Source organism: Orycteropus afer, unplaced genomic scaffold (genome assembly GCF_000298275.1).
Source record: "Orycteropus afer afer isolate SDZICR_OR568_19922 unplaced genomic scaffold, OryAfe1.0 scaffold00162, whole genome shotgun sequence".
Taxonomy (NCBI): Eukaryota; Metazoa; Chordata; class Mammalia; order Tubulidentata; family Orycteropodidae; genus Orycteropus; species Orycteropus afer.
Genome location: NW_006921749.1, coordinates 844,465 through 858,610, shown reverse-complemented (window position 1 = coordinate 858,610; position 14,146 = coordinate 844,465). Strand labels below are relative to the sequence as shown.

Below are 14,146 nucleotides of genomic sequence, written 5' to 3'. Positions count from 1 at the left end.
CTTGACTGCTAACCAGAAGGCTGGCAGTTCAAATCCACCAGCCACTCCTCGGAAGGAAGGTTGGGCAATCTACTTCCATAGTGATACTGCCTCGGCAACCCAAGGAGGGGTCACTTATGAGTCAGGTCTGACTCAACAGCACATAGCAACAACAACAACAACATATCAAAAGAGGTTGACTTAAGATATACCGTGCACTAATCCTGTCTCATTATTATAACAAAGACAGCCCATTCCCAAATGGGATTATAACCATAGAGATTAGGATTTACAATACATATTTTGGGGGTATCATTCAATCCATAACATCTCCCCCATTGGCCCTCAAAATTTCAAGTTTTGAAATTTTCATAGGGGTATATATATGTAAAACATATATACCCCATCACATTATCCCAAAAGTCTTAAATTAACTCCAAGTCCAAAATCTCATCTTCTTAATTGTCTAAATCCAATAAGGGTGAAACTTAAGGTGTATTCCATCCTAGGGCAAAATTCTTCTTCATCTGTGAACCTGTGACAACTAGAATAACAGGTTATCTTTTTCCAAAGCACAATGATGGAACAGGCACAAGGCAGACATTTTTATCACAAAAGGAAGAAATGTGGATAACAGGCACCAAGCAAGTCCACAATCCAACAGAACAAATTACATTAGCTCTCAAGGCTTGAAAATAATCCTCTATTCTCTGAGACCATCTAGCCAATGGCCTCACCCTCCAGACTCCTAATATTGGCCATACCTCTGGATTCTGTGTGGAGACCCTTGGCCCAGGGCCTTAGCTCTGCCTTTCAGTCCCTCTGGACTGGCAACTCTGTCCCCTTGGCTTTAGATGACCCCATTCTCCTAGTCCATCTGAGTGGCAATCTCACACCCTTGGCCCTAGCAGGCTCTGTTCTTCTTCCCCTTGGCCGTGGCAGTCCTGCCCCCTCAACTTTGGGCAGCAGCCTCATTCCCCCGGCACCCCTTAATGGTAGCCCCACATTCTGGAAATGAGTTGGCAAAAATCTGACTCTTGGAAACCTAGGAGGCTGTGACTCCACCCTTTGAGATCCAGAAGAACATGGCCCTTCCCTTTGAGACAGAGAAGGCCCTGTTTCCCATGCTACTTCAGGTCTACTGATTTTTGAACTTCTCAAGGGATGTTCCTTTTCTTTTATTGGAGGACAATAGATTAGCTCCTTTGACCTGGTTCCTGCCTATAGAATTCCAAAAGGCAGACAGCATTCTTGCCTTTCCTTCTTTCTCTGTTCCCTGTAGTCTAAGATAATGAGTATTCTACTGTGGTGACTGGTTAGATTCATCATTTACAGGCTTAATCTCTCTAATAAATGATAGGGTATGAATGCCTTGGTGAATATTGTAGGACACATGTCCTTAGTTTGCACAACAGAAATTTCCAAATCTTTAAGTTCTATTTTCATTTTGCACAATTCATTTTTAAGTCCATCTCTTTCCTATCACGTTTTACTGTAAGTGGCAAAGAGAAACCATGGAACCCCTTTAAAATTTTGCTTAGAAATCTCATCAGCCAGATATCCAAGTTCATCCCTTACAAGTTCTACCATACACCGTAATTCAGACAAGTTCTTTTTCATTGCATAAAATACATCACCCTACCTTCATTGTCCAATCATAGGTTCATTTTCTTTTAAAGCCTCAACAGAAGTACATTTAATGTCCATATTTCTAGCAATATTCTGTTGTCAGTGCCATATGGAAGGATTTCTGGTGGTATAGTGGTTAAGGCATTTGGCTGCTAACCAAAAGATCAGTGTTTCGAACCCATTACCCACTCCATGACAGAAAGATGAGGCAGGCTGCTTTCATAAAGATTTATAGCCTTGGAAACCCAGTGGGGCACTATGAGTCAGAATGAACATGGTGACAGTGAATGGTACTATAATGGTGCTAAAATGATGGAGACTTCCTCTATAGCTTCCTGCTGAGCCCTCACCAGAATTCCCTTTGATGTCCATAATTCTACTAACAGTTTCCTTAAGGCAGTCTAGGTTTTTACTATCATTGTTGTTATTAGGTGCCATTGAGTCTGCTCCAACTCATAGCAATGCTACGAAACACTGCCTGATCCTGTGCCAGTCTCACAATCCTTGCTATACCTGAGCCCATCGTTGCAGCTACTGTGTCAGTCCATCTTGTTGAGGGCCTTCCTTGTTTTCTCTGATCCTCCACTTTGCCAAGCATGATATCCTTCTCCAGGGAATGATCCCTTCTGACAACATGACCAAAGTAGGTGAGATGAAGTCTGGACATTCTCACTTCCAAGGAGCATACCAACTGCACTTCTTCCAGGACATATTTGTTAGTTTTTCTGGCAGTCCATGGTACTTTCAGTATTCTTCACCAACACCACTACTCAAAAGCATCAACTCTTCTTCAGTCTTCCTTATTCATTGTCCAGCTTTCACAAGCATATGAGGCTATTGAAAATACCATGGCCTGTGTTAGGCATACCTTAGTCTTCAAAGAGACATCTTTGCTCTTCAGCACTTTAAAGAGGTCTTTTGCAGAATATTTGCACAGTGCAATACATTGTCTGATATCTTGACTGCTGCTTCCATTGGTATTGATTGTGGAACAAAGTACTATGAAATCTTTGACAACTTCAGTCTTTTCTCCATTTGTCATGATGCTGCTTATTGGTCCAGTTGTAAGGATTTTTGTTTTCTTTAAGTTGAGGTGTAATTCATACTGCGGACTGTAGTCTTTAATCTTTATCGGTAAGTGCTTCAAGTCATCTTCACTTTAAGTAAGGAAGGTTGTGTCATCTGCATATCGCAGGTTGTAATGAGTCTTTCTCCAATTCCGATGCTGTGTTCTTCTTCATATAGTCCAATTTCTCAGATTATTTGTTCAGCATACAGATTGAATAAGTATGGTGAAAGGATACAACCCTAATGCACACTCTTCCTAATTTTAAACCATGCAGTATCTCCCTGTTCTTTTTGAATGACAGCTTCCTGGTCTATGTACAGGTTCCTCATGAGCACAGTTAAGTATTCTGGAATTCCCATTTGTGATAGTTGAAGTTTTGTGTCAACTTGGCTGGACCACAGTTCTGAGTGGTTTAAGCAGTTGTGATGTGGGTTATTCCCATGATGAGATCGGATGTATATGTTTGAGCAGTGAATTGGTTGAAAGAGAGTTTCCCTTGGGGTGTAGGCTACTTCCAATATATTTATGGACATCCTGGGAAAAAGTGACACTCTTTTGTGAACTGGGATCTTGTTGTGCTGCCTACAACTGTCTGTGAGCAAAAAATCCACCATTTGGCCTGGAGATCTTGGATTCATAATTTGTTGGACTCAGCAGCCAGTATACTGCCTGCCAACCTTGAGCTCATCAGCCCCTGCAGCTGCTTGAGTCAGGAAAAGCCTCCAGCTTGACATCTGATCCAAGAACTTGGAACTTGCCAGCTTCTATGAGTGTGTGAGCCATTCTCATAAGATAAATTTCTCTTTCTCTCTCTCTCTATAAGCTTCACTGGTTTTGCTTCTCTAGAGAACTCAGCCTAACACATTTGGTAGTGAGAATGGTTCTAGAGAGACAAAATCATAAGGATGGGCTTCCTAGATTGGTTCTCACCAATTCTGTTTTGGTTCTCCAATTTGATTAATCATAAAGGCACTGGTGACTCTGCCTCCATTAATAAAGAGGGCCCTCCTAATTCGTGACGTGAGGTGGTGACATTAATATGCAAAATAGCACCACCAATAGATCAAGTATTTTTGAGAAGTGAGGCTCTGGGTGATCGCATATTTGATACTTTTCTGAAATTTTGTCAGCATGAGGAGTATAAGGAAGCTGGTTGGTTGGTCCTACTTATGCTAGACAAAGGGTGAAAGAGTGTGATGAGTTCAGGGCTGCTGAGTCACAGCTCAAGCGCCACATAAAAGACCTCAATGTTTCCAGTTTTGCTCTGAAAGAAAGCCTTATTTCTTCTAGTAACAGAACTGATATTGCTGAAAACCAAGCCCAGTCTTATTGTAAGAGTGGCTGAATTACAATACCAATTGAGTTGCCAACCCAGAATGGTATCTGAAGTTAAAGTGAGGGCATTAATTGGGAAGAAATGGGATCCTGAAACCTGGAATGGGGACATATGGGCAGACAGTCAGGAAAATGAGTATATGGAGCCTGTAAAGTCTGTTGAATCCCTCCCATCTGAAGGGATTACTATAAAACCATTACCCCTTCCACTTCCATTTGATGGGATTAACCCAACTATTCCTGTTGGGTCATTGCCTGGGGTAGATGCCATGGAAGACATTGCTGAATGTTCTCAGGAACTGCCCCAACCACCCATTGTTGCTGTTAGACCAATAACTAAAAGTTAAGTCCAAGTGAGCCCCAAAAGGTGAAATACAAAGTGTGACTGAGGAGGTGATATGCTATACCCAAAAAGACCTACTTGATTTTGGTAACATAAACAGACAGAAACCTGAAGAATATGTATGGGAATGGCTACTGAGGGTGTGGGATAATGGTGCAAGGAATGTACCAATGGATCAGTCTGAGTTTATTGTTTTAGGCCCACTAAGTATGGATTCTTCATTCAGTGTTTCAGCTTGAGAGGTTGGAAAGGATCTAATAGTTTATTTTGTTGGCTTACTGAAGCATGGATTATGTGGTGGCCTACCTTAAGTCAAGTTGAAGTACAAGATCTGCCTTGGTATATGTAGAAGAAGGTATCCAGAGGTTTAGGGAAATTGGCCTGTTAGAATGGATTTATCAGATTAGACTCCTAGAGCCAGAAATGGAGTCCAGAGGGTATACCTTTGACCAATATGGTGAGGAATAAATTTGTGAAGGGAGCCCAAGCATCCTTGAAGACTGCTATGATTGCTATTTTATGTAAGCCAGATTTGTCAGTGGGAACTGCCCTAATAGAACTAAGATACTTAACTATGATGGGGCTGATTGGACCCTGTGATAGTAGGGGCCAAGTGGCAGCAGTTAATTGACATAGGCAAGGTGGGCGTGGTTACCATAATGAGCAACAGAGTCAGAACAGTAATCAGAATAGTCTGACTTGTGTGGAATTATACCATTGGCTACTTGCTCATGGTGTTCCTAGTAGTGAAATACATGGCAAGCCTACTAAATATTTACTTGATCTGTATAGACAGAAGAATTCTAGGTCACGTGAACAGCAACCTAGACTGAATTGCCAGAATACAGAGTCACAGCCTCTCAATCAACTCCCAGACTTGAGTCAGTTTACAGACCCCAACCCATTGAATGAAGGGGAGACCAGGTCCCCTTGAGGAAGGACCCCACTGCATTGCCAAAAATTTATAATGTCAGTCTTTCTCCTAGCCTTCCCCAAAGGGATCTGAGGCCTTTTACAAGACTGACTTTTCATTGGGGAAAAGGAAATAATCAGATTTTTCAGGGATTACTGGACACTGGCTCTGAACTGACACTAATTCCACAAGACCCAAAGCGTCACTGTGGTCCACCAGTCAGAGTGGGGACATATGGAGATCAAGTTATTGATGGAGTCTTAGCCCAGGTGTGTCTCACAGTGGGTCCAGTGGGTCCCCAAACCCAACCTGTAGTGATTTCCCCAGTTCCAGAATGCATAATTGGAATAAATATACTGAGCAATTGGCAGAATTCCCACATTGGGTCACTGACATGTGGAGTAAGGGCTATTATGGTAGAAGAAACCAAGCAGAAGCCATTAAAACTGCCTCTACATAGAAAAATAGTAAACCGAAAGCAATACCGCATCCCTGGAGGGGTTGCAGAGATTACTGCCACCATCAAGGACTTGAAGGATGCAAGGGTGGTGATTCTCACCACATTCCCATTCAATTTGCCTATTTGACCTGTGCAAAAGAAAAAAAAAAAAAAAAAAAAGATCTTGGAGAATGACAATAAATTATCATAAACTTAATCAATTGGTGACTCCAATTGCAGCTGCTGTTCCTGATGTAGTTTCATTGCTTGAGCAAATTAGTACATCTCCTGGTACTTGGTATGCAGCTATTGATCTGGCCAATTCCTTTTTCTTAATACCAATTTCAAAGGACCATCAGAAGCAGTTTGCCTTCAGCTGGCAAGGCCAACAGTATACTTTCACAGTGTTTCCTCAGAGATATATCAACTCCCCAGCACTATGTCATAATTTAGTCAGTAGGGATCTTGATCATCTTTCCCTTGCACAAGACATCACACTGGTGCATTATATTGATGATATTGTGCTGATTGGACATAATAAGGAAGAAGTATCAATGACTCTAGACTTATTGATGAGACATATGCATGCTAGAGGGTGGGAAATTAACCCAACAAAAATTCAGGCACTTTCCACCTTAGTGAAATTTCTAGGGATCCAGTGGTGTGAGACATGTCAAGATATTCCTACTTAAGTGAAGGATAAGTTATTGTATCTGGCTTCCCCAACAACTAAAAAGGAGGCACAGTATCTAGTGGGCCTCTTTGGATTTTGGTGGCAACATATCCCTCATTTGGGTGTGCTGCTTCGGCCTATTTATCAAGTGACTCAGAAAGCTGCTAGTTTTGAGTGGGGTCCAGAGCAACAGAAGGCCCTGCAACAGGTTCAGGCTGCCATGAAAGCTGCTCTGCCACTTGGGCCATATGTTCTGGCTGATCCAATGGTGCTTGAAGTGTCTATAGCAGATAGAGATGCTGTTTGGAGTCTTTGGCAGGTCCCTATTGATGAATCACAATGCAGACCCTTGGGATTTTGGAGCAAAGCCCTGCCATCCTTTGCAGATACCTATTCTCCTTTTGACAAACAGCTTTTGGCTTGTTACTGGACTTTAGTAGAGACTGAATGCCTAACCATGGGCCACCAAGTCCATGAAGCCTGAACTGCCCATCATGAACTGGATGTTGTCTGACCCACAGAATCATAAAGTTGGCTGTGCACAGCAGCACTCCATCATCAAATGGAAGTGGTAAAGAAGAGATCGGGCTCAAGCAGAACCTGAAGGCACACAAGTAAGTTACATGAGGAAGTGGCCCAAATGCTGATGGTGTCCTCTCCAGTCACATTACCTTCCCTCTCCCAGTCTACACCTATGGCCTCATGGGGATTTCCTTATGATCAGTTGACTGAAGAAGAGAAAACTCATGCCTGGTTTATAGATGATACTGTGCATATTCAATACGGACAAAATAGTCTGTCCCTCAAAAGTGGACAGAAGAGGCACTGCAGCCCCTTTCTGGGACTTCCCTGAAGGACAGTGGTAAAGGGAAATCCTTCCAATTAGCATAACTTTGAGCTGTGCATCTGGCTGTTCACTTTGCATGGAACAAGAAATGGCCAGATGTACTACTGTATACAGATTCATGGGCTGTGGCTAAAGACTTGGCTGGATGGTCTGGGACTTGGAAGGAGTATGATTAGTGACAAGGACATATGGGGAAGAGGTATGTGGATAGATCTCTCTGAATGGGCTGAAGGAGTAAAGGTATTTGTGTCTCATGTCAATGTCCACCAAAAGGTAACCTCGGCAGAGGAGGAATTTAACAATTAGGTGGATAGGATGACACATTCAGTGGAAACCAGCCATCCTTTTTCCCCAGCTACTCCTGTCATTGCTCAATGGGCTCATGAACAAAGTGGCCATGGTGGCAGGGATGGAGGTTATACATGGGCTCAGCAACATGGACTTCTACTTACCAAGAGTGATTTGGCTACTACCACTGCTGAGTGCCCAATCTGCCAGCAGCAGAGACCAACACTGAGTCCGCAATATGGAGCCATTCCTCATGGTGATCAGCCAGCAATGTGGTGGCAAGTTAATTACATTGGACCACTTTCATCATGGAAAGGACAGCATTTTATTCTTACTGGAATAGATACTTATTCTGGATATTGATTTGCCTTCTCTGCACACAAAGCTTCTGCCAAAACTACCAAAGTGGACTTACAGAATGCCTTATCCACCATCATGGTATCCCACACAGCATTGCTTCAGATCAAGCGACTCACTTCACAGCAAATGAAGTGTAGTAGTGGGCCTGTGTTCATGGAATTCACTGGTTTTACCATGTTCTCCATCATCCTGAAGCAGATGGCTTGATACAATGATGGAATGGCCTACTAAAAACACAATTTTGGCACCAGCTAGGTGGCAATACCTTGAACAGTTGGGGCAATGTTCTCCAGGAGGCTGTATATGCTCTAAACCAGCATCCAATATATGGTGCTGTTTCTCCAATAGCTGGGATTCATGGGTCCAGGAACCAAGGGGTGGAAACGGGAGTGGTACCACTCACTATAACCCCTAGTGACCCACTCAAAAAATTTTTGCTTCCTGTCCCTGATATCCTATGCTCTGCAGGTCTAGAGAGCTTAGTCCCAAAAGGAGGAACACTCCCACCTGGAGACACAATACTGATTGCATTGAAATGGAATTTAAGAATGCCACCCGGCCATTTTGGCTTCCTCATGCCTCTGAATCAACAGACAAAGAAGGGCATTACTGTAACTATCTGGCATGATAGATCCTGGTTACCAAGGGGAAATTAGATTGACATTACTTAATGGAGCTAAAGAAGAATATGTCTGGAATACATATCTTTAGGACAACTCTTAGTGCTACCATGCCCTGTGATTAATGTCAATGGAAAATTACAGCAACCCAATTCTGATAAGACTACTAATGGCCCAGACCCTTCAGGAATGAAGGTTTAGGTCACCCCATCAGGCAAAGAACCACAACCAGCTGAGATGCTTGCTGAGGGAAAGGGAAATATGGAATGGGTAGTAGAAAAAGGTAGTTCTGAATATCATCTGCAACCATGTGACCAGTCGCAGAAACAAGGACTGTGATTGTTATATTTCTTCATTGTATATGTACATGAAATAATTTTGTTTCCTTCTGTTATGAACTATGAAATGTAAACAGGGTTAATACATTTTGATTGAATGTGTGTTAGTGTATCGTGTTAGACATTAATATAACTTTATAATTATCCTTATTTAAAGATTATATGTGGTTAAGGAGATGTGTACAACTACCAAGTTGACAAGGGGATGGATTGTGATAGTTGGAGTTATGTGTCAACTTGGCTGGACCACAGTTCTGAGTGGTTTAAGCAGTTGTGATGTAGGTTATTCCCATGATGAGATTGGATGTATATGTTTTGAACAGCCAATCGGTTGAAGGAGAGTTTCCCTAGGGATGTAGGCTACTTCCAATATATTTATGGACATTTTGGGAAAAAGTGACACTCTTCTGTGGATTGGGATCCTGCTGTGCTGCCTACAACTGTCCGTAAGCAAACAATCTACCATTCTTCCTGGAGATCTTGGATTCATCATTCGTTGGACTCAGCAGCCAGTACACTGCCTGCCAACCTTGAACTTGTCAGCTCCTGAAGCTGCTTGAGTCAGGAAAGCCTCCAGCTTGACAATGGATTCAAGAACTTGAGACTTGCCAGCTTCTGTAAGTGTGTGGACCATTTTCCTAAAATAAATTTCTCTTTCTCTCTATAAGCTTTAGTGGTGTTGCTTCACTGGAGAACCCAGCCTAACACACCATTCTTCTCAATGTTATCCATAATTTGTTATGATCCACACAGTCAAATGCTTTTGCATAGCCAATGAAACAGAAGTAAACATCTTTCTGGTATCCTTTGCTTTCGTTCGGCTGAGATCCATCTGACATCAGCAGTGATATCCTTCGTTCCATGTCCTCTTTTACTATTAGACACCTCTTCCAGCCTGTATGCATTACCCAGTTCCAAAACTGCTTCCATGTTTTAGGTGTCTGTTACAGCAGCACCTCACTCATGATACCAAATTCTTAGTTATCTAATGCTGTTCTTGTTAGGTGCCCTCAGATTGGCAGTGACTCATTATGACCCAATGTACAACAGAATGAAGCACTGCCTGGTTGTGTGCCATCTTTTGCTACAGATTTGCCCAGTGCACTATGACACCTGATTTCTTTACTGTTGCTTCCATGGGTGAGTGTGGACCCCAATAATATGAAATCTTTGACAACTTCAAATTTTTCTCCATTTATCATGATGCTGCTTATTGCTTTTACATAGTCAGTAAAGCACAAGTAAACATCTTTCTGGTATTATTTGCTTTCAGCCAAGATCCATGTGACATCAGCAATGATATCCCTCATTCCATGTCATCTTCTGAATCATTTATCTAGTGCTATTTCAACAAATACTGCAAATAGATGGCTTTAACAAACAGATATTTCTTTTCTCACAGTGTTGGACACTGAAAGTCCAATACAGGGTGCTGGCTCTAGGAGAAGTCTTTCTTTCTCTCTCAGCTTTGGAGGAAGGTCCTTGTCTCTTCAGCTTCCACTTCTTGGTTTCTTGGAGATCTCATGTGTCATGGCATCTATTTTACCCCATCTCTCCTCTGCTCATTTGTTTAATGTCTTTTTTATTTTAGAAGAGATTGACTTAAGACACATCCTATACTAATCTTGTTTTATCAACATAACAAAGACCACCTATTCCCAAATGGAATTATAACCGTAGGCATAGAAGTTAGAATTTACAACACATATTTTGGGGGTACATAATTTAGTCCATAACAATGTCCACCTGATTCATGCACACACTCATCAAAATCTCTTAAGCCTCTTCAGTGAGTCAGACACTACAGCAAACATTTGGTGTAAGAAGATAAAATGACTCTGTCTGACTTTAGGAAGTCTAACATAGCATGCATGTAGTGATAATTGATCACTTTTCTGTAGTAAAGTACTCAATCCATGTGAGCTATTATAGTACAGACTTGTACTAAAGATACAGAAACAGAATTTGAAGTAGTCCTAATTGAATGTTGGTTGAGATGTCTCTATGTTTTCAGGATTTGCATTTATGGGAAGTTGGATAGATGTAAATACAAAGTCATTCTGGTAACTCCAGTAGGTGAGGCTTAAGTGAAGAATGGAGCAAATGGGCACCTTTTGGCATAGGGGCCTTTACATGGGCCCGACTACACATAAATTCTGCTACATGAACAAGATAGGGTCTTAAACTCCAGTTCATCTAAATAGATATAGGTAAATGATTCAGCAAAATCAAATGGCAGGCCTGAATTAAGTATAATTTGCTCATTATTTCCCAAATCAGAATTGTAATTATAAAGGGACTGGCAGAGATAAATGTTTGTGTTCTTTTAACCTGTGATATAAGAAGTAATGTGGACAGATTTCTGGAATGGGAAGGAAGCAGCATTTGATGCCTGTGCTTAGAAGCAATGCAAGTGTGGACCCAGCATAATATCTGCAGGTTCACTGACTTTTTTTGCAGATTCTCTGTGGTAGTACATACATATGGTACATCACACATATATTTTTCATACATGTAGCATTTTAGGAGTTTAGGAAACTAAATTAACACATTTCTCTTTTAGTTATCATCTACAATAAACCAAATAACTGTTCTTTTCCTTTGCTAACTGTATGCAAGTCAACTGGCAGACAGCAAGATGTGACATATTTTCACAGAGGCAACCAGATGCCACCCAGATCTCAGAAAGGAATCTGTGAACTATGTAGAGTTTCTCTCAGAAAGAACTGTGATTAAAAGCAACATCAGTTTTACCCTCTTGTTGCCACTTTAGTTCTTCTCTTAGTTCTGAAGCAATTTTGAAAAATGGGAGGAAAACAAAGGAGAGTATTCCCAGAATCTGCTTATGTTCTGGGAAAATGTACATTAATATCTCTAGGTTGGTGTGGTAACCTACCTCTGTCTCTGTACCAACAGTTTGTGGCTCACCCCAACTGCCAGCAGCAGCTGTTGACGATCTGGTATGAGAACCTGTCGGGCCTGCGGGAACAGACCATAGCTATCAAGTGTCTGGTTGTGCTGGTTGTGGCCTTGGGCCTTCCGTTCCTTGCCATCGGCTACTGGATCGCACCTTGCAGCAGGGTACAAGGCCTTTCTACACCCTTTCCACTATGACTGGTTTATCAAGTATCTTTGGAAGGAAAAGCTTCTGACTTAAGGATCTTATCTTACTCTGAATGTTCATTGACTCAAGAACATGGATTCTGCTTTTAATTACTGGATCAATTCAAAGAAGGGATAAAAAAGGATTTGGTAATTAGCAAGTTAGATCACATTTGCAGGCATATAATACTTGGACTTTAAGATAAAGTCCTCATGGTAAGAGATAGGAACAAATGCTGATTGAGTGAAATAGTGAGTGTGCTAATTCTATTGACAGCTTAGTAAACAGAGTGATGACTGGCCTGGCCTATGGAAGGTAAAGGAAATAGCTCTACTGAAATAGTACCAAGAAACAGTTACTTTGGGAACTGGAGTGGTAACTTTTTGAATTTGTCAGAAGATATCTAAGGCTGGGTGTATTAAGTAAAGTTGAGAACAGTGGTATTAATTCAAAGTCTTCCATAAAGTACAGATCAAGTTTCCCCTTCTGTTCCTTCAGAAAGTTCCAAAACATTTAGATTTTGGAATGGGAGTTTTGGGTTTTTTGAATTGTTTTGCTTGAATCATTTTGTTCACCACCTTTATTTCCTCTCTCAGCTTATTAAGAGCTTCCCCAAACAAGATGTGGAAAGAAATAAGAGTCATGCTAACAGAATCTGTATTAGGTTAATAAAGGGCACTGCCAAGGAGAAGAACTGTTCTGAGATCCTTTAATTCCATTTTTATATTCCAAAATCTGGTTTTGTTTAAATCAGAGGCAGTTTCAGGCAAAATGAGTCAAGGCCACTTACACATGACCCTGACCATCCTTCATCTCTCACTCAGCAGTTTCTCCCAGTAGATTCCATAAGCCCCATATACATGTGAGAATATTCGTCTCTCTCACTCCAGTTTTGAGCTGCAATGTAAGGCCCAAAGTTTGTCATTTTGATCAGTTCTGATGACTCAACTACGTTCTTTTGTTATGTTTATGGAAAAGTACTTTAAAATTCTTTAAAAATATAAACACTAAAATTAAAAACTATAAATTATATGAGCAAGCGTGGAATAAAGCGAAAATCATATGGTCCTAACCAAGTAATTTCCTTTTTCTAAGGGAAATGAAAAGTCCAGATTTAAAGTGCTTGTCTTTTAAGGTAGTATAATCTGTTAAAATATTACATCAGGTTCAAATTAAGCATCCTTTGAGTCTACTCCTTTTTTTTCTCTTCCCTTGTAAAACTGAAGGTAACATCGTAGTGATCTCTTTGCTGAGCAGAGAAGGGAAATACAGGGCCTGAGCTATTCCTGGAACCCAATTTATAGCTGCCTACCTTACTAGCTGTAACATCTTAGGGTGAAAAAAACAACATAATGAGACCTCTCTACATGTATCCCAAATTTAAGATCAGTATATTACTTTCTTTTCATGTTACTTAAAGTTTTTAAAGATGAACCTTTAGGAGAAACAGACTTGACAACTCGCAAGAAATCACTATGTGCTGTGGATACACTACCCCAAATGTGCCTTTTTGGCAGCAGTGTAATATCTCGGTAGTATGTAAATTTGTTGATAATTTTTTTTCTTGTGTCTAATATGGAAAATGTGACATTTGTCTATGTGCATGCATGCTTAATCCCAGAAATATTTGACATTTGTTGGTGAATTGTTGACATCAAATTAATCTTCTGAACATACAAAACATTTGTCTGGAGCAGCCTTTTAAAAATGAGCCTCAGTCCTTTTTAAGGTCACAAGCCATTAAAAAGCAAGGTCTGTATATGTAGTATAGAGAGGTTACTTGATAAATCTACCAAATGTACCTAATTCTTGGACTGGGGAAGCCCTTGGGACAGGAGGAATTGTTTTTCATTTCTGCTAGAACATGGACTTTTAAGGACATTTATATCCATGGAATTTAAAGGAGTCACTGTAAAATAATTACAAACTGAACTTTAGAATTCTTTTGTACTACTTATGCTTTTCCAAACTCAGAAATGACTATTAATTAGGTAAACTTACTTAGAGATTGGGGCAGAAGCAGCCAAAATATTTATCTTTATCCTAATATTTTGTTTTTTTCTGTATCATATAAGTTACAACTAGATTTTGGAATATTTAGAAATAACTAAAATTAAATTATCTAACAGTATGATTTTTTATCAAAGAGTTTTTAATGTGCTACATGAGTCTACAACATATTGAATTTCAGTTACAACACATTAAGATTT

The 14,146-nt window shown here is 40.6% G+C and overlaps 1 protein-coding gene across 1 annotated transcript in view; it reads left to right on the top strand.

The window, feature by feature from the left end:
• TRPC3 (transient receptor potential cation channel subfamily C member 3) overlaps positions 1 to 14,146 on the top strand; it is a 147,015-nt gene that overhangs the window by 83,771 nt on the left and 49,098 nt on the right. Inside the window, exon 4 of the mRNA XM_007946449.1 lies at positions 11,750 to 11,914. Within this exon, the coding sequence (XP_007944640.1) occupies positions 11,750 to 11,914 (165 nt within the window). The remainder of the gene's footprint in view (positions 1 to 11,749; positions 11,915 to 14,146) is intronic.